This window comes from Talpa europaea (genome assembly GCF_964194135.1).
Source record: "Talpa europaea genome assembly, chromosome: 13".
Taxonomy (NCBI): Eukaryota; Metazoa; Chordata; class Mammalia; order Eulipotyphla; family Talpidae; genus Talpa; species Talpa europaea.
This window is the reverse complement of record NC_140080.1, coordinates 67,947,591-67,967,820: the sequence shown is the minus strand read 5'-3', so window position 1 is coordinate 67,967,820 and position 20,230 is coordinate 67,947,591. Positions and strand designations below refer to the sequence as shown.

The following is a 20,230-nucleotide window of genomic DNA, read 5'->3' as shown; positions in this document are numbered from 1 at the left end:
TCTTAAAAAAAAAAAAAAAGAATAGACACAGTAGATATTTTAATGAAATCAATGGTCCTGCCATTCTTTATTTCTCACAATAAAACATATTTACAGAAGAAAAAGAATTGTACATTTTAAATTCTGACCATTACACAGATGTTTTGTAGCATAATAAGAATAATAAAAGAATGAATACTAAAAGAATGAATTTCAGTAACTTTTCAAAATAACTTCAGTGTTTGAAGATAGAAATCATGGTAGACAATTCAATAACTGGAGAAAGCTCACTTCAAAATGAAAGATACTTAGCACCCAGTAACAGAAATAATACAACATTACTGGACAGGGTCTCTTAGGAGATCCAATTTGGAACTATCTTTTCCAGAGATTTACAATCCAATTTTTCAACCTGTGTTTTAGAAACTTGAGTGAAAACAAATATAAAAGGAAAATCTCCACAGGTTTTCACAGAATTAGAATAATTTAGCTTTGAAATCAGTTTTTTCTTTAAAGGGTCTTTAAAAAGTTGTACTTAAGAGGAGCTATAGAGTAAAACTTTTTTGCTAGTAGTCAACAGCTTCAAATATTGGTACTCTTGTTTTTTTAAACAATGAACTATAAATTCCTTTATATAAAAGGTTAAAGGCACAGTGGAATAATGGCTATTTGTACTTCACTATTTTAGAACTCAAAATAATTCAGAAGGTAAAAGTAACTCAGGTGGCCAGCACCTAATTTGTCCTATAGGTGGAAAAATTATAAGAAAGGGGAATCCAGGGACAGGATACAAAACAGATGTACTAAGGTTAATAATGCTAGATGATTTAAAGCTTTACATAAAATATAGTTTTTAAAGATTTGAATTTGTTTCAAGTTTTACAGATTTAAAGATGCTTCATATATTCTTCAGAATTAAAGGTTTATCTTCTGGATAGTCAGTTTTCACACTGATAAATATATTCTATATTTCAGAAGCTATTTTTTCAGCTTGACGGATTACCTCTGAAAATCTCTCTTTACACTTGTCCAACAGGTTTTACTTTATTGGCTGACTTAATCCAAATTGGAGGAAGAGAGGTTGTGAAACTAAAAATCTATTGTTATACATTAGCAGCTATGAAAAGCAAGCTTTAAACTAGTATCTAAAAGGGAGAAAATAAGGTTTTTTAGATTTTATCTGGCTTTATGTCTTTTTAATTACCTTATAGTGGATGGGGTACTATAGTGTGCAAGACTTTTAAGAAGGAATGGATAGTTTGTTATGGAAAATTTGGGGCATCATGATTATAACTACATTTTTGAGTAAGGAACAAAAAAGTTTATAAATGAATATAATTAGAAAGCTAACTATAGCCAAATAACATTTTATCCTTAAAGTTGATTATCACTAGTCTTCATAGCTTTTTTGTTTGCTTTCAAGATGGAAACATTCTATATGCTCGATTTGCCATCAAAGAGCCAAATAAGAAAAATAGAGCCATCAAATAATGACTCGTGGCAAGTACTGACTATATAAAGAACTAAGATAAAATGGGGGGTAGAAGGAAGAAAGTATAGTATAATATACCAATATATTCTGAAAATCTTAGGATAGTGTGAACTCAAAAAATAGTGGAAGTATATGGAGAGCTAATGAAAAAATATTTGTTTCAGTTATATTGGTGGTAGTTATGTTAGCATTGTTCTTCTGAGACTGTTGTATGTGCAATGAAATGAAAAGTGAAATATTCTAATTATTTCATGTCCTGTGTCCTTGAAAACCAGGATTCTCAGTAAAAAGAAATGTAGAAATGGTTGTGATAGAAAGGATTAGGTAAAAACCCAGTAGTACTCTATTTGATTTGGAAGTATCAAAATAAATTCATCAAATGTTTCTTCTTTGAAAATTGATATTTCCTAGCTCTCTAGTAAAAAAAAAAAAAAAATGACTCATCTAGTAGTACTGAGTATCCTGAGAGTCCTAATTATGGTTTTGAAATATCATTTCTCACTAAACATAACCAGGCTTCTTAGAGATAGGTCTGATTCCAGGTCCAGGCAACATACAAGTAGAGCCAGGAATGTACTGTCATAAAAAAAAGCAAGGAAATTATTAAACACTGCTAGAATAGTGTGAAAAAGAATCAGAGCCAACTTGTTGAGGCTCCCAGTGCTCAAAGATGTGACAAATGGAGCTTTAAAATGGTAACATTTGAAATAAAGTCTATCAAATATGTGCAAATCCATGAGTTCACAATATTTAAAAAAATATCACCAGAAGATAACAGGGAAAACTTGAAAAGTGGTAAAAGTAACAATATTTATTTTATTATTAACAATAAATATTTATTTTCCTGTTCCTTTATAGACTTTAAAACTGGTTAACCAAATAGTAGAAACATCTCTTTATTAAAATGTTTCAATACACAAATGAAAAACAAATGAGAGAATTAGAATATCCTCCAACCCACAATAAATCAATGCATCTATTGTAGGTATTGTCATTTTCACTCTATATCACAGAGGGAATTAGAATTTACGTGCCCTCTGAAAAAAGGAACACTGACATACAGTTTTGTGAAAAGAATTGAACCTGTTTTCTCAACCACCTGGATCTATGTGTCAATATCCAGAGGACAGAGGTGCATGCTAAATTGTGCCATCTGTACGCAATCAGCAAAATCAAGACTGGTGGAAACTCTATAGGTGGTAACACCAGGTTCTTCAACAGGTAAACTTTGAGAAAAAGAAATAAGAACCTGTACATTGAAGAGAAGTAAAAAAAAAAATCTACTGAAACAATTTTTAATGGATAAAGTTATAGTAGGTAGGGACACACACTTATAAAATAAGAAAGAAATGCAAGGACATTTTTACTGCTAAAATCAGTGTAGTGGTTAACTTTTGTGAGGTTGGGGAATAGGGTTGTTAATGATGACAGGACACACAGAGAATAGCCATGGTGGCTGGCAGAGTTCTACAAGAGTGTTGCCTTATAATAATGTACATTTTCTGTTTGGTTTTCAATATATGTCTTATCATTTTTCTAAAGCATAAAAAAAATTCAAAGTCCTTAGGGTTTTCTACTAAAAATTATGGATGTGAATACTTATACTGTAATTATCAGCTCATGGCTCTTAAGAAATTGCCTATTGCTATAGAAATGTTTCTAAATAATAGCTACAAATATTTGAAAAATACAATATTAAATTCTTATTGTGCATAGTTATCAAAAGTCAAAGAATGAAGTAAACATTCCTAAGATGAAACTTATTTTGTTACAGTATTATGCTATACAATTTGGTTAAATAAAGTTTGTTGACATCCCAAATTTATAATTTCCTACTTTCATACAAGATTATTCCATGTTATCCTATTAGATGTTAGCCTATCAGTGTTCAGATGGGTTTCCTATTTCCTTGAATGGTCACATCTTACTTCACTCTCCATCTTTTTACATAGAACAAAGATTAGTTGTCTTGCCCAACTATGATGGGAGTTATTAATATGTAGCATTACATACAACACCATCCACTTTGTAAATAAAGATCCTTAACCATCATATCCTACTTATATTCTCCTTCATACATTAGTGGCTGATGCAAACTATTTTTGTTAAGAAACTAAAAAAGGTAATACAGATTTAAGCCAGAAAAATAACAGCAGTTTTAAAATGCAGTATAACAATAAACACAGACAAACATGACTATATTGTATGTCTTTGCCCATAGAACACTGACAATTACCCTCCAATTGTTCAAGCAGCATCTTAATAAATGGTGCAATTGTAGGGTCTCCTTCCCTTTTAATAAAATTATGTGGCATTTGAGTGATTCACATATTCCAGAAGTGACCGGTCTAAGACCCTTCGGATAAGAGCTTCCTCAATTATATTAAAATCCTACAATAAAAAACAGTAATTAGAAACATACAACAAGAGACAATAGCTTTCAGATTCTGGGAGCTGAGGGACAATTCAATGCCCTAATTTTTCAAGAACATTAATACCTGAATTTAGTGATGTGTCAAGGTTTCCATAAAAACTGCCATAGAATCTAGTACTTTTGCTTTGAGGTTAGTGCATTTTCTATTTAATTTTACTGCCAGTCAATGAACTAATTTTTGTTTTCCTAAAGGAATATTGACTTGGAATTTAAAATTTTTATATGATCCAACTTACAGGTTTTAGTCAACATTACAAGTCCTGGTCAGAGTGCTAAGTTTCATGTAAGCATTTAATTTAGAGTAAAATTAAGGCATTCCCATAGGATTCACTAATCCCAACATACTACTGAATATTTCTTCAAAATAATTTGTTGAAAATAAAACTCTCTCATTGCCTCCTTATTGTCAAAAATGGAAATCAAAACCTTAAGTCAGCACATTTTGTAATTAAAGCAAAATTATTAAGAATTGTATTCTCTACAACCCATCTACTCTTACCCAATATACCAAAAAAAAAAAAAAAAAAAAGGAAAAATCTCTATTGGAAGTCCTCTTCTAGACATAATAACAGGGGACCTATCTAGTCGCCTGGGGCATAAGTCTCAGTGCTATTACTACCACAGCCTGAGCTAACCCACATGGCACAACAGAACTCTCCTGCTTTGGCCTACTGCTCCCCTTAGCAGTGTAGTTCAGTAAATGCACCTGTTCTGCTCTCCACTCTGTCTCTGGTGAATCTTCTCATTCCTGCACCCTGACCTACACCCCAGTTTTACAAAAATAAATAAATAAATATTTTTTAAAAGAACCATAATAACGAATAAATAAAATCCAAAAGAAAGCCTTTAAGTACAGTAGAGCACAGATTTTGGACTCAGTCATTGGGCAATTTATTAACCTTTGAGCTTCAGCTATTTCATAGCTAAGTTAAGATAATAATGCAGAAATTGTCACAAGGAATAGAATGAGAAAATTTATATAAGTGCCTAGCATAGGTCTTGGTAACTTAGGAAACAAAAAATCAAAGCAAAGAAAACTGATTCAACTTCACTTTCAAATCAAAGAATATGGTTTTGAGTGGGTGGAGAACATTCTCATCAGAGTAATTCCTACTGAACAAGATTATACTTTGAAAGATCCTGAGAAGAATGGACTGAACGTGACTAGTCAGAATAGATCAAGTAGGCCTTTAGCATATCTCATGGAGCTAAGATAAAGAGGAACCTATGTATTGTGAAAGATGAGAACACATAATCCAGAGCCATCTCTGTTTAGGCCCTCTGTGTTGTAGGGCCAGGAAAGATATTATTTGAAAGATGGTGCAGAGAATATGAAGATTTTGTAGTTTGTTCACTTCCTCAGGTGGTCCTTATAGTCCCATTTACAGTCTAGCCTAACATGCTTGCCCAAACTGCATTCATTTAACTTAATCCATAAGAGCTTTTGAGAGTAGCCTCCTTTACTGTCCTCACTGAACAGAGAAATACAGAGTGCCAGGTAAAATACCTGGCCAAAGGTCACAAAGCTGTGACAGAAATGTTATTTAAACTGAGGTTGGAACCTCAGCTCTTCATGTTGAACTGAATAATCATAATAGGCAGAACAGAGAGCACTGGAAAAATTTTCAAATAACAATCTTCAACAATTATTGAATTCTATCTTGAAATTGCGTAAAAAGAAAATAGTCAAAATCATGTGAAAATTGTAGCTTATTCTCATTTCTGATCATGGGATATACATTCATACTATATTTAACTTTTCTTCCTTACTAAAAAAAAGTTCTTGGGTGGGAAGAGAGGAAACTGTATGATGGTATAGACTTCCAGTTATAAGATAAATAAGTTCTGGGAATGTAATCTATAACATAGTGATGATAGTTATACTGCTCTATGGTATATTTGAAAGTAGCTAAAATAGTAGATCCTAAATGTTCTCATGACAAGGAAAAAGTTCTCCCAAACTTTTTGTTGTATCGATACAAGATTATAGCTATTAAGTAAACTTATTTTGGTAATCATTTTACAGTGGATATATAAGTCAAGTCATTATGTGCTATATGTTGATTAAGTCTCACTAAAACTGAAAGAAAAAATCTTTAATATAATGAAACTGGCCATCAATTGGTAGTTATTAATGGGTAGATTATATAGGGGTCCATTAAGTTATTCTGTCTATTTTTTATATATTTAAAATTGTTTCATAATATATTTTATGCTTAGACATGTAATAAAAATGAATTTGTGTTTTATAGAATTTAAACTAAAAATAAGGTCCATGTACCTTACACACTGATAATGTCATATCTGTTAATAATCATTCAATGTGTTCTGGAACAAACTTTCTGAGTCAGTTCATTACTGATATGATTTCATTTCTACTATACAAGTTTTCAACTTCATAATATTTACCACTATCTATACAGGCAGAAACTAGACTAGAAATTAAAATAATCTGAAAGTGAAATTTGGATCTCTACTTAATGTCTAATTGTCTATATCATAAAGAAAATAATTTTCTCTAAGCTAACTGCTGTAGAATTAAGTCAAATTTATAAAATACTTTATTTTTACAATTTCTTACTTGATGCTACTACTTCAACTATGCACATTTTTAAATCTTTTTATTTAGAGACATTTTAATTAGACAACTAAAAACTACTTTGATCGCAGAAGCATTTTTTTCTTCTATAATTTTACTCACTTGGGTTAAAAAAGTTAAGTCTAACACACAATGTAAAAACACAATATAAAAGTAAGACAATATACTTACAATGAAGTCATCATAAAACAAAGTGTGACTGACTTGCAAATGTCTTATTAAACTGCCATTGAAGTTGCTAGAATTCTCATTAGGTATTAAGCGGCAAAGTGGGCAGAACTAGAAATAAACAAGACCAAGAGTTCAAAAAGAATTTAAAATAATTATTAGTGTCAGAAATTAAAAACTAAATAACAATTCAACAAAGTGAAATTTAACTTAATGAATCTATTGATCATATTGCAGCATATGTTTTAAAATTTTTTTTGGTTTGTGAATATTTTGTCATAGAAATGACATTATCTATACTGTTTACCTTCTGAGGGATTATTTTCTCAGGACAAATGACCAAAAATGAAAGATTAAAAGATCAGAAGCTATGAACAGTTCATTACATTGATTGGTCAACAGTTTTCTTTTTATTGCCCAGCAACATAGATAACACACCAGCATCAGTTATTAGTACTTACAAGTATTTTCCTAGTTTATTTTTTAATAAATAAATTTTTTATAGATTTATTTATTTATGCATACAAGAGCTGGGGTGAAGGCCAGAGATACAGTGGTGAGAGGAGTTACCAGAGACAGAGTGGGGAACAGAACAGGGAGATTGACTGAAATACACCACTGAGGGAGCAGCAGGTGAGACGGGAGAGGTCTGCTGCACCATGTGGGTAGCTCCCTGGTGGGGGGTCGAACTCATGCTGCAAAGGCTGTGGATAGCTTCACAGGTTGCGTCTTAACCCCTTGCGCCACCAGGGAGGCCCTATTTTCCTAGTTTAAAAGTCAGTAATGACTTAAATTTTTCTTTATTTTGAAATATTTAAAACTCAGAAGAATTGCAAATATAAAGGAGAAGTCCCATCACCCAGCTGTCCCAAATTGTAACATCTTAGATAAATAAATAATTCATTATTGAAACTAGGAAATTGGCAATTAAGTAGTCAATAGATCTTAGTTAGATTTTGTCAGCTTTTGCATGTGATAATTGTGTATGTGTATTTCTATGAAATTTTATCACATATAGGTTCATGTAACTACCAACACAATCAAGATACAGAGCTATTTGTCATTACTAAGGAACCCCCTTATGCTACCTCTTTCTCTTCTTTCCCTTACGTTGGCATTCACTGATATGTTCCTCACTTCTGTAATTGCATCATTTTGAGAATGTCATATAATGTTATATAAATAAAATCTTTTGAGTATTTTTTTCTTCACTAAGCCTATTAACCTTGAAATTCATCCAAGTTGTGTGCGTCAATAGTTTCTTCCTTTTTATTGCTGAGTAGTATTCCATGACATCAATGTACCACAATTTGTTTATCCATTTACCTTCTGAAGGACATTTGTTATTACAATAAACTGCAGAGCCTCCCTAGTGGCCTAAGGGTTAAGTCTCAGTACTATCCCGAAAAGGCCCTCACACAGCAGCCTGAGCACTATCCCTGGCCAGGGACCTAACCTACCTATGGCGCAGCAGACCTCTCCTGACTCTCCTTGTTCCCCTACACTCCAGTTCCCCTCCACAAAAATAAATACAATATTTTTTTTAAAAACTAATTAAAAAAAAAAAGACTGCAATGAACATTTGTGTAAAGATGTTTGTATAAACAGGACTGCGATTGTGTGGGAAGGTATTAGGGTTAACTTTACAAAAAAAAAACCTCAAATATCTTCAGGAGTAGTTTTAACATTTTACATTCCCACTAGCAATGTGAATTATCTAGCTTTTCCTTATTCTCATCAGTATTTGGTAGTGTCAATTTTTAAAATTTTAATCGTTTTTATAGGTGTATAGTGGTATCTCATCATGATTTAACTTGCACCTCCTTAATGGCTAATATAAAAGACTCTGTTAACATCACTCTATTATATTTTAATCTGTGTTTTTTTAATTCTACTTTTCATGCATTCATTTTAAAAAAAGATACAGAATTATTACTGGGCATTAAATTAAGTGGTGTTCTTATTTTATCATCAAAACTACCCAGTGAATTAATTGTTACCCTTACTTAATTGATGAACCCAGTTTCAGAGAGGAAAAAAATTAGCTTGAATTAGCACTACTATAAGAATCATAATAGCAACTTAGCCCTATAATAGATAATCCAATTTTTGTTTTCAGGTTATAATAGTCTAATTTTCATCTTGGATCACAGTGTTTTTCTTTAAATTTGAATGCAGACTTTATATAAGTCTTTTCTTTTTTAAATTGTTTTATGAGGGTCCGAGTTTCAATATGCTCAATTTCTGTAAATAAGGTCGATTTCTGATTTTTGCCCTAGTTGATTAATCTTTGTCTTAGTTTTAATAAAATGACATAATTTAGGGTCTCCCTGGTGGTGCAAGGGGTTAGGCAGCCTCTGCAGCACAAGTTCGATCCCCGGGGGGCCAGGGAGCAACTCACACGGCCCAGTAGACCTCTCCTGACTCACCCGCTGCTCCCCTCAGCAGGAATGAATAAGGCATGCATTATCTTCCCTCTGGGAACCCCAACTATTTAAAGACAGGGATCAAATAATGGGAAATATGTGGTATTTATCATATGCCAATTATGTACCCAGCACATTAATCACATTCCCTCTGACCATGTAACTACTCTACAAGGTAGTTGCTGATTTCCATTTTACAAAAGAGAAAATGAATGTGCCTAAGGTCAAATAGCCAGTAAGAGCTAGTACTAGGAGTTGAAGCCCAGACACACTGAATCCAAGCCAATGTAACACAAACCTTTCTTACTGTTTTCCATATTCCAAATACCTAGCACATAGTAGAAGCACAACAAACAATGTTGGATGGACAAATTTGTGTAATTAGTGTCCTTTCTCCCACACCAAAAAAAATTAATGTTGCTTTTGTTTTTAAATATTTCTTGGACTTAACTCTGTTCTCATTACTACAAAGGAGCTTCAGGGGGTAGTTTAAGTGCTACCTTGGGATAGCCAGTTGTTACCAGTTAACCAAGATCACCATAAAATCTTAAATGACTATAGCAATAACAATTTAAATTATGTCCTTATATTTATTTTTTAAAATTTTTAAACAACTTTCATCACTTGTTATCAGGGAAATGCAAATCAAAACTACCATGAGAAACCATCTTACACCAGTGAGAATGGCACATATTAAAAAAACTAGCAACAACAAATGTTGGCGAGGGTGTGGAGAAAAAGGAACTCTTCTGCACTGTTGGTGGGAGTGCAAACTGGTCCAACCACTGTGGAAAGCTGTGTGGAGATTTCTGGACCTACTAAACATAGAGCTTCCATATGACCCAGCAATTCCACTCCTAGGTATTTACCCAAAGGACACAGAAACATCAATTCCAAAGAACACCTGCACCCCTATGTTTATAGCAGCACTGTTTACAATAGCTAAGCTTTGGAAACAACCCAAATGCCCAAAAATAGATGACTGGATCAAGAAGATGTGGTACATATATACCATGGAATATTACTCAGCATTCAAAAAAGATAAACACATGCAATTTGCAGCAACATGGATGGCGCTGGAAGGGATCATGCTCAGCAAAATAAGCCAAAAAGAAAAATAAAAATACCGGATGGTCTCACTCATAGCAGGAATCTAGAAAACTTAAATAAGGAACCAGGAAAACGAGTAACTATAAGAAAGTGAAAATCAAAATCAACAAAAAACTATGAACCAGAGACACTTTTAGGGGGGCGGGGGCGGGAGGGGAGGGATTGGGGTCAGAATGGGGGGGCTGCAATTGTATGGGGAATATAAAAATAAAATTTATTATTTAAAAAAAAAGATTTATTTATTTATGCATACAAGAGCTGGGATACAGGCCAGAGGTGCGGGCGGGGGGTGGGGTGGGGGGGGCGGTGAGTAGATTCACCAGAGAGTGGGGAACAGAACAGGCAGATTGACTGAATTACACTGCTGAGGGGAGCAGCGGGCAAGTAAGGAGAGGTCTGCTGCACCATGTGGGCTGCTCCCTGGCTGGCTGGGGATCAAACTTTGTGCTGCAGAAGTTGTGGATAGCTTCATAGTTTGCATCTTAACCCTTGCACCACCAAGGAGGTGCAATTAAATCAATTCTTGATTAACTCAATTCTTGATACAAATACTAAATAATTGCTATTTTTATGACTTAAGCAAATACTTTTAATACTGGATGTCAGGTACTACATATTCAAGATATAAACAGATGACAACTCAAGATATGAAAAAGAAATCATTAATTCTGTTCAGGAAATTAGGAAAGACTTCATCTGAGTTGGTAGTAGAAGAAAGTATTGTAGTATCAGCCAGCCAGGTGAGGGGCAGGATCATGGCAGAAGAATCAACATAGTGAAAGGCAGGAAACAATAAAAAGACAAGTCTGCTTAGGCAATGAAAAAATCTCAATGAAACCAAAGATAGAGGAAGTTGGGGGAAGTGGTGGAGGATGAGTTTAGAGGGATAAATTGGGACCAGTTCTGATCAACAGCTTTTTATTTGAGCACCTAACATGTTTTCTATTGGCCCCATGCCAAGAACCAGAGGTACAGGGATGACTAAGCCCTGGCCCGACTATTAAGGAACTAATGGAGGACATTAGTTCCTTAGAAATTTCTGTTTTCATTCTGACACAATTAGGGAACTAGTAAAAGCTTTATACTTGTACATAAAATTTAGTCATGTGACTAAATAGCCACTAGGATATCGCAAAAAATAATGGTTGAAAGTCAATAATACTACAAAAATTTCTTATTTCTTTAATTTGGAAACTTTACCCAAAGGAGGAGAGGGTAAGAATAATAAGGGGAAAGAAATGATAAATGAAACACTGACTGATCATTACCTAAGTGCATCAGTGGTCACCTATACTCTCCCTAACATTGCCAATTTCCAAACATTGGCTAGTCCTTTATTATTTGTCTCTAGTCAATGCTCCCAGACCACACTACACATATCAGGAACCAAAAATTTTGTGGTGCAGATTCACAACACATTACTATCATCCCAGTATGGACTTCTGTGATGATGAAGGCAATGGGTTAAAGATGCCACCATATTAGAAGCTACCATGACATTCAATCCTTGGAATGTCTATTACAAGGGACACAAATCTTGGTCCAGTTAAGGTGAAAGTGATTCATAAATTACTGATGCAAATATAAATGGACTCTAACTTGTTGGAAAGCATTTTAGAAGTGTAGTTCAAGAGTTATTAAAATGTTTGCACTTTTGTTTCCACAAATATCATTATGAGGAATTGCCCTTTAGGAAAAAGTCCAATAGAAGGAAAATTATAAATGTGCAGGAAGATGAACTCCAATCCTAAAAGTTGGCAACAATCCAAGTATTCAAAGACAGTAAAACGACTAAGTAAAAAGTGCAAAGTGATGTATTTTGAGCTTCTACTTAAGCACAAAGCATTCAGATAGGTGACATGAAGATCTTTTGTTCCTGGACCACAGCTAGAAGCCCCTCATATGCTATAGAACTATGAATTTTCTGAACCATCAACTCCTACCTCAAGGTTATGATAACATCCTGGTCTCCTGGTGAAATTACCACTCTATCTCATAATTTCACAAAAGATGAAAATTATAAAAGTCACAATGCAAAATAGAACTAAAATGCCACATTGAAAAGAAAAAGGCAGCATTCACAAGGCTCTAGGAAATGATGAGCAGTACATCTATATAATACGCAAACACATGGTTATTCAGACTATGATATGGATTAATTAATAAAAAGGAATTTTTACTTTTTATTTTTTAGTGTATTGTCATGGTAACCCTATTTGCATTTTTTTTTAGATTTTATTTATTTTTATACAAGAATTGGGGTACAGGCCAGATGCACGGGAGGGTGAGAGGTTTCACTAGAGGCAGAGCAGGGAACAGAACAGGCAGACTGAGGAAATACACTGCTGAGGGGAGCAGCAGGTGAGACAGGAGTGGTCTGCTTCACCATATGGGATTCTCGCCAGCAGGCCGGGATCGAATCCGCACTGCAGAGGCTGCGGACAGCTTCACAGTGTGGCACTCAACTGCCTGCGCCACCAGGGAGGCCTCCATTTGTGTTATTAAAAAATATTTTAAACTTAACATGTGACCATGGTTAGTAAAAGATAGACCTTAACTGTGATTTTTGCATCTTATTAGTGGATTATGCACATGATTATCTATCTGTAAGAGATAATGTATAGGGGCCTCCCTGGTGTCATAAGGGGTTAAGTATCAGCACTATGAAGCTATCTACAGCCACTGCAGCATGAGCTCAATCCCTGGGTAGGGAACTAACCCACATGGCACAGCAGACCTCTCCTGTCTTGCCCGGTGCTCCCCTCAGCAGTGTAATTTAGTAGATCTGCCTGTTCTGTTTCCCACTCTGTCTCTGGTGAATCCTCACACACACATAACCCCCCTCCCCGCACCTCTGGTCCAGATTCCACTTCTTATATGCATAAAAAAATAAAATAGGGCCTCCCCAGTGGCACAGCAATTGAGAGCTGGGTTGGAAAGCTGCCCGCAGCCTCTGCAGCGCCGGTTAGATCCCCAGCCACCAGGCGAGTGTCCCACATGGCGTGCAGACCTCTCCTGCTGCCCGCTGCTCCCCTCAGCAGTGTACTTTGTCAGTCTGCCCGTTCTGCTCTCCACTCTGGCTCTGGTGAATTCTCTCACCCTCCTGCGCTTCTGACTGTACCCAGTGCTTGTATAAATAAACAAATCTTAAAAAAAAAAAATCCTTAAAAAAAAAAAAATAAATAAATAAATCTTTAAAATAAAGAGAGAGAGGGCTCCCTGGTGGCGCAAGGGGTTAAGCACCATACTATGAAGCAATCCGCAGTCACTGCAGCACGAGTTCGATCTCTGGCCAGGGAGAAACCCACATGGTGAAGCAGACCTCTCGTGACTCGCCCATTGCTCCCCTCGGCAGTATATTTCACTCAGTCTGCCTGTTCTGTTCCCCACTCTGTCTCTGGTGAATCCTCTCACCGCCCCCACATCTCTGGCCCAGCTCTTGTATGCATAAACAAATAAATCTTTAAAAATAAATAAATAAAATAAATACACGAGAAGAGAGATAATGTCGTGTAATTTTGGAAGAGTGATTGCACATTACCAGTTTTATCTCAACACTTTCACATCTTGTTAATAGCTATAGAATTATCATAATCTTGACATAAATCATCCATTATAATATATATACAAATAGAAGCCTATTGAATGGATTTTATACTGTATGTTCAATTAAGACAGTGCAGGAATATATAATAACAAAAACCCTTACCACTGGTCTTCTTTCTGATCTGTGATGAGTAATACAATGGTCCAGCAAGCTGTCTTCATCCAATTCTCTCTGACAAAATGGACAGAGGCACCTGCAAATTATATAGAATATTAATAGTACTAAAATTGTCAGTATTTACTACAAGTGAAAAATAGAATGTAGGTGAATCTGGTTTCTAGTTCTTCCTAATTTCTTGTTTTTCCTATCCTGGTAGTGATCTTCCCACCTAATTTTTTTCCTCCACAATAAATGTAAATGTAGAGAAACAATGAAAATATATTTGAAATATTTTATTCTCTTTGAAGGAGAGTGCACTTTAAGTAACCATTTGCTGAAAAACTGAGGATCACACTACCCAGCCATCCTTGGTTACTCTTTCTGTCCCTTTGTCTTCCTTAGTTTCTAAATTCAGGTAACGTTTGAATTGAGTATTACCTGTTCTTCATCTCAATTAGCATATATAACTACTGTATAAACGGAGTACCTTCCCCTTACATTTGTGCTGTCCAATACTGTAGCTGTTAGACCAATACTGTTAGACCAGTACCTTTCCCCTACATTGCGCTGTCCAAAACTGAAGCTGTCTAATGGCCCTGGAAATGTACGGAGTCCAAGTTCAGATACGCTGGAAGTGTAAAATACATGTGGAATTTAGAAGGCTTAAATGTTAAAAAAGCAAAATATCTTAATTTTTATATGGTTAAATAAAATAACTCAGTTTTACTTGTTTCTTTTGTGTATGTGGCTATGAGAATTTTTTTAATTACATATTGTTCTGTATTATATTTTTATTGGTTAATACTACCTTAAATTCTCAGGGACAATTTAGAGGGTTGGGATATTCTGCTCACTTTCCATTATAGATAAAATTTCCTATTCCCCAGAATAGGAAAAGCTTTTCCCCAGAAAAGCTCCCTATATGAGAATTTGAATTCTATAGTAAGTTCTTCTACAAAGCAAAGATTTCCATCTTAAATAAATGTAAATATTAATCTAGCCTATAATATCAATTAATCAACAACCCTTCTCATTCTGTTATTTTAATTCTTATTATTTAATTCTAACTACAGAAGAAATCAAAATTTAAATTAGCTTTCATATATTTTTAAGTTTTCATAGAATCTATCAAGTTTGCAATCAAACCCATACCCTTTCTTAATCTATTTGTTATCTTACCTTCCTAATAGTCCTTGAGGTAAATCTATACTCATATACTCAATCTACTCAGCTTAGAACTAAATTCTCATTTAAAATTTGTTATAGTGTAAAGCTAATTTTATAGTAACATCTATGTTTACAAAGCAACTTCTAGTAAAACAAAAAGAAAGAGGCAATCATTAAGGCTTTCAGATTAGAACATATAAGCTACATTTTGAATGTATTTTCCTAAAAATAAACAGAACATTTCATTTAAGAAAGAGAAATCACACTTGTATTGAATACCACTATTGAAGAACTAAATCTGTTTTAAAGAGATTTAATTCCTCCAAAGCCATCAGTCTATGCAGGAAAATAGAACTGGTATCCTTATTTCTTTACTAGAGAGACCCCAAACTTTTTAATTACTTTGGCCATCAGAATAGTAATGACCCAGATTTGTTTCTTTTCTTTTTTTTTAATGATTGCTATCTTTCATCACAGCTACTTAGCCACCTCCATCCTTCCTCCAGCTAATATTTACCCACCAAAAAGATATACAAATTAGAATGTTTGTCCCAGGTCTTTTCTTCCTTGTTAGACTATATAACTATATGTTGCTTACTAAATTCTAAAGAGAAACCAATAAAATCAAATTAATGTGCTGGGGAACTGAGTTGTGGCGATGCGTAACCTCCTAACCATGATCAACTTTAGGAATCCATATCAGAAATAGCCTAGCAAAAATTAAACAGTGCTTCACTCTGTTTTATGGATCTTCCTTACTACAAACTTGTCTGAGAGTTTTCCCAAATCTCTAGCTTTCAGTTGGTTCCCCTTTGCAGTTTTTAAAACAGAGAGAGCAACAATAACATTGTTGTTATTAACAATTACCAATGTAAGTTACATGGTTAAGAACCTAAACATAACTATATAGATTTTATCACAACAAAAACGTTACTATTTCCAGTCCATTAAGTTCCTTGTAGATATATCATTAAACTATATTCTATTGAAACAAACCTTGTTGCTGATTCTCCAAGTTCTTGTAGTGGTCCGTATTTGTCTAGATACTTCTGACATGTTCTTATGTGTGCCCTCATTTCACTGAGGCATACCTACACAAAAGCAAATTTTAAAAAGCTCAATGTTGAAAAGGGGCCTCGATGAAGTCTTACAAGATTCAACTTCATAATTTTCTTTTTTTTCAAGAAAGATCATAATGACTTAATCAGTTCATTAAAAGAATGAATTCTTTACAACAATAGGCATTATCAAGAATGACATGATTTTTCTATTTTTTTTGAATATTTAGATAACCCAAATCTTGACTTCTTGAATTTCATTCTTCTAAGACAGCATATATTTTTTAAAAGATTGGATGCCATTACCTAAATCAGTGATGGAAAAAAGGAAGTGAGTAGGAACAAGGGAGAGAAAAAAAAAAAAAAAGAGAGAGCAAAAAGAGGAAAGAACAACATAGTAAAAAAAAGAAGAGACAGAAAGGAAAGAAAACAGGGCCTTCCTGGTGGTGCAAGGGGTTAAGCACCACATTAGGAAGCAATCCGAAGCCTCTGCAGCACGAGTTCGATCCCTGGCCAGGAAGAAACCCACATGGCGAAGACCTCGCCTGTCTCGCCCGCTGCTCCCCTCAGTAGTATATTTCAGTCAGTCTGCCTGTTCTGCTCCCCACTTTGTCTCTGGTGAATCCTCTCACCCCCTGCATCTCTGGCCTGTACCCCAGCTCTTGTATGCATAAATAAATAATTTTTTTAAAAAAGAAAGTAATACACTCTTATTTAAAAAAAAAAAGAAAGGAAAGAAAACAGAGAGATAGAAAGAATAAATGGATCAATTTTAGAGATGGTTACTATAAGTAAAAAGAAACCCTTTGCCTCAGGAAAAGCTATAAATACTATAGTTTTATAATATATCCAGTAGTATTACATGAATTCACAATACACAGTGTACTTAATGGCCCCATTAAGAGCAAATATAAAAGACAGCTCTTGCAGTCCATTTTTATCAAGGCAGAATAAAGAGCCCTTGTTCCTCCAGCTATACATCCCGAGATCCTAACCATGAGGGATCTGTTGCTAAATAACACGTATTCTACTAAATGTTTCATTAGAAACTCTGATAAGATCTTGTGCTAAAGGAAGCTTTGCACAGCTGTGGTAAGGAGGCTGACCCATACCCTGCTTCATTTTGCTCCAACTATGGGAAGTTAAATCTCAGACACAAAATCTGCCACATCAAGGAAACAGTTATAATTATTTAACAAAAGACAAAAATAAAAGTAAATGCAAAAGTGAAAATGAATTCCTGCTTCACAAATATCTATCTAAAAGACGTCAAGACTAGTATGGATCCAGAAAGCTGTCTTAAATACTGTTGGACAAATTTTTAACATACAACCTTACACTTTAGTGTTCTTTTATCCCTTAATTACTTTTGTTCAAAGTTTCTTCCTCTTTGTATTCCTTGATCAATAAAAATAAGCATTCTTCAATAAATTAGCAATTTAGGAGTAGCATACTGGCAAATGAATTGAGACTGATTCATAGTGTCTACTCCAGACACAAAATTATCTAAGCATTATAAGACATGACAGAATAAACATAAGCCACTAAACTCACTATAAACATGCTTATAATCTAATGGAGGGGGAAAGAAAGCTATGTATTATTGCTAGATAAGAAAACAGGAAAACAACTGACATTGAGGGCTAGAATATTTTTAGAATGGGAATTTGGCCTGGACTCTGAATAAGTCTAAAGCAGTTATAGAATGAATGTTAATATTCTGGCAATAAGAATTACATAAGCTGGAAGAGATAGATATAGAAATAACTCACAGGGAAAATAATCAGAAATGGGGGGTGAAAAAAAAGAAGGGGATTTTCACTCAGGATAACTGAGAAAATGTTCTTGTTCTGACAAACACCAAAGAAGGGATAAAGAACTAGATGTGTGAATAATAGGATGAGTTTTGTACATGTTGAATTTTGTACATGTTGAATTCTATATGATGAAAAAAAGTAAAAAAAAAAGATCTATTATTATGAATGTGAAATCTATCAATGTTGAACATTTGTTTTTTTCTCAACAGTACTAAACGTCATAGATATTTTATCATTTATCTGGACAACCAGCCTCTGACCATGACATGAATATGATCTTTCCCCTCTTTTTTCAAAAACAAAAACAGAAGCTTAGATTAATAACTTGCCCCAAATCACAAAATAAGTGAGAGCATCAGTGTTTGACGCCAGGATGTCTGACTCCAAAGAGCATGCATAAATTCTGTAGGCAGGCAGCCTTGAATAGATTATTGAGATATAAATATTCAATGGAAAAAGAAAAGAAACAAACACTAAGCACTTACTATGTGCCAGTCATTTTTCATAGTGCTGGGTACACAGCTGCCAATAACAGGCACAGGACTTAAATTCCATTTAAGTTCACTCATGGAACTTAAATTTGGTGGGGATGAGTGACATGAAGAAAATCACAAAAACAATTACAAATGGCTACAAGGACTGTAACAGGAAAGCAGAGTGCTAAGAGAAAATGTAGTCAGCATAATTTAGACAAATAATCAAGATATGTTCTCTGAAGAACATTAGATCTCCAGTACATAATCTCTTGATCTCTAGATTGGTGTTATCTTCATAGTCTCCCCTTAGTAGATCAAACTTAATAGAGCTAATACTTAATTCTGAATTCTCCAGATCTGTACCCCATATTAATAACTTCACCTACTCATGTCAGAAACCTGGAGGCATTTATGACACTTTGCTCTCACTCACCCCCACATCCAGTCACTTAAGCATTTCCTGCAGTTCACTCTCTCTCTCAAATACTCTTTTTTTGGGTTGTGTTTTGTTTTCTAAACACACTTTGAAAACTACCTCTAATCAATCTCTCCTCTCTCTTTCTCTCATCCTTCCTAACTTGACCCATCATAACAGCCACCGAACTGAATTCACCAGACCTGTTTGGGTCCCTCCAAAATCATCCTCTGAGCTCATGCGAGAGCAATAGCTTAAAAATATAAGCCCGATTATTGCACTCCCAAGTTTATACTGATTCTAATGACTCACTTATTTGCATTTAGGATAAAATCAAGAATCTTTTGCATGGCTTCCAAGACCTCACATGAACTAATGAGGCTAGTAGGATATCAAAGAAGGAAAACTGTCAATAGAGGAGGATGCTGCAAAGCCCAGAATAATATAGATGGAATTATGCTGCTAGATTAGATAATAAAGCTCTTTATTGGCGGTCTGCAGGAACTGAGTAGCAGGAATGGAAGTCACAGGAATAATGAGAAGAGAGGAAATGGAGCCTGCTGATGAAAGCCTTTGAAAGATTAGGTGATGTTTGGAGTTGGGTGACCATTTTACTGCAGCTGACACATATGAAATTGGAAAAAAAGGAGGGTTCTGAGACAATAAACTCTAGAAAGTTGGGGTAGGATGAGGTCAAAGGCATAATATTTTTGTTCAGTTAAATAATAATGTTCTCAGAGGCCTAAGTTGAAGCCAGAAGCAGAGGCGGGTCACCTACCAGGGTGTCACACTCGGTACAGTTCTGGTACTCCGATTTCATTCTTTTGGCCACATCAGTTGCTGGAACTCCTTCTGAAGGAAGATATGCTCGGCAATAAGGACAGGTCCACTTGTTATTCTTTAGACTGGTAGCAATACAGGAGCGGCAGAATCTACCAGAAACAAAGCAAGACTGTCACTTTTCTTAAACAGTATAAAGGAGTCACACTGTAAATTTTATGTAAACTGTATTTTAATGAGATGTTGTACATGAGAATTACACTATCAAATTAAAAATCCATTTGGGGCCTCCCGGGTGGTGCAGCGGGTTGAGCGACGGGCTGTGAAGCTGTCCTCAGCCTCTGCAGTGCGGGTTCGATCCATGCTGGCCAGCAAGAATCCCACATGGTGCGGCAGACCTCTTCAGTCATGCCCTCTGCTCCCCTCAGCAGTGTATTTCAGTCAGTCTGCCTGTTCTGTTGCCCTCTCTGTCTCTGGTGAATCCTCTCACACTCCTGCGCCTCTGGCCTGTACCCCCGCTCTTGTACAAAAATAAATACATCTTTAAAATAAAACTTAAAAAAAAAATCCATTTGGCACCCTATACCTGTCCAAAAATCTCTC

The 20,230-nt window shown here is 35.0% G+C and overlaps 1 protein-coding gene across 1 annotated transcript in view; it reads right to left on the bottom strand.

Annotated features, from left to right (window-relative positions):
• Positions 1-3,775: 3,775 nt before the first annotated feature.
• Positions 3,776-20,230, bottom strand: part of RNF125 (ring finger protein 125) — a gene marked incomplete at both ends in the record, with an annotated part of 28,327 nt that continues 11,872 nt past the window's right edge. Inside the window, 5 exons of the mRNA XM_084252894.1 lie at positions 3,776-3,862; positions 6,676-6,783; positions 13,918-14,008; positions 16,078-16,172; positions 19,626-19,779. Coding sequence (XP_084109020.1) covers positions 3,776-3,862; positions 6,676-6,783; positions 13,918-14,008; positions 16,078-16,172; positions 19,626-19,779 — 535 coding nt within the window. The remainder of the gene's footprint in view (positions 3,863-6,675; positions 6,784-13,917; positions 14,009-16,077; positions 16,173-19,625; positions 19,780-20,230) is intronic.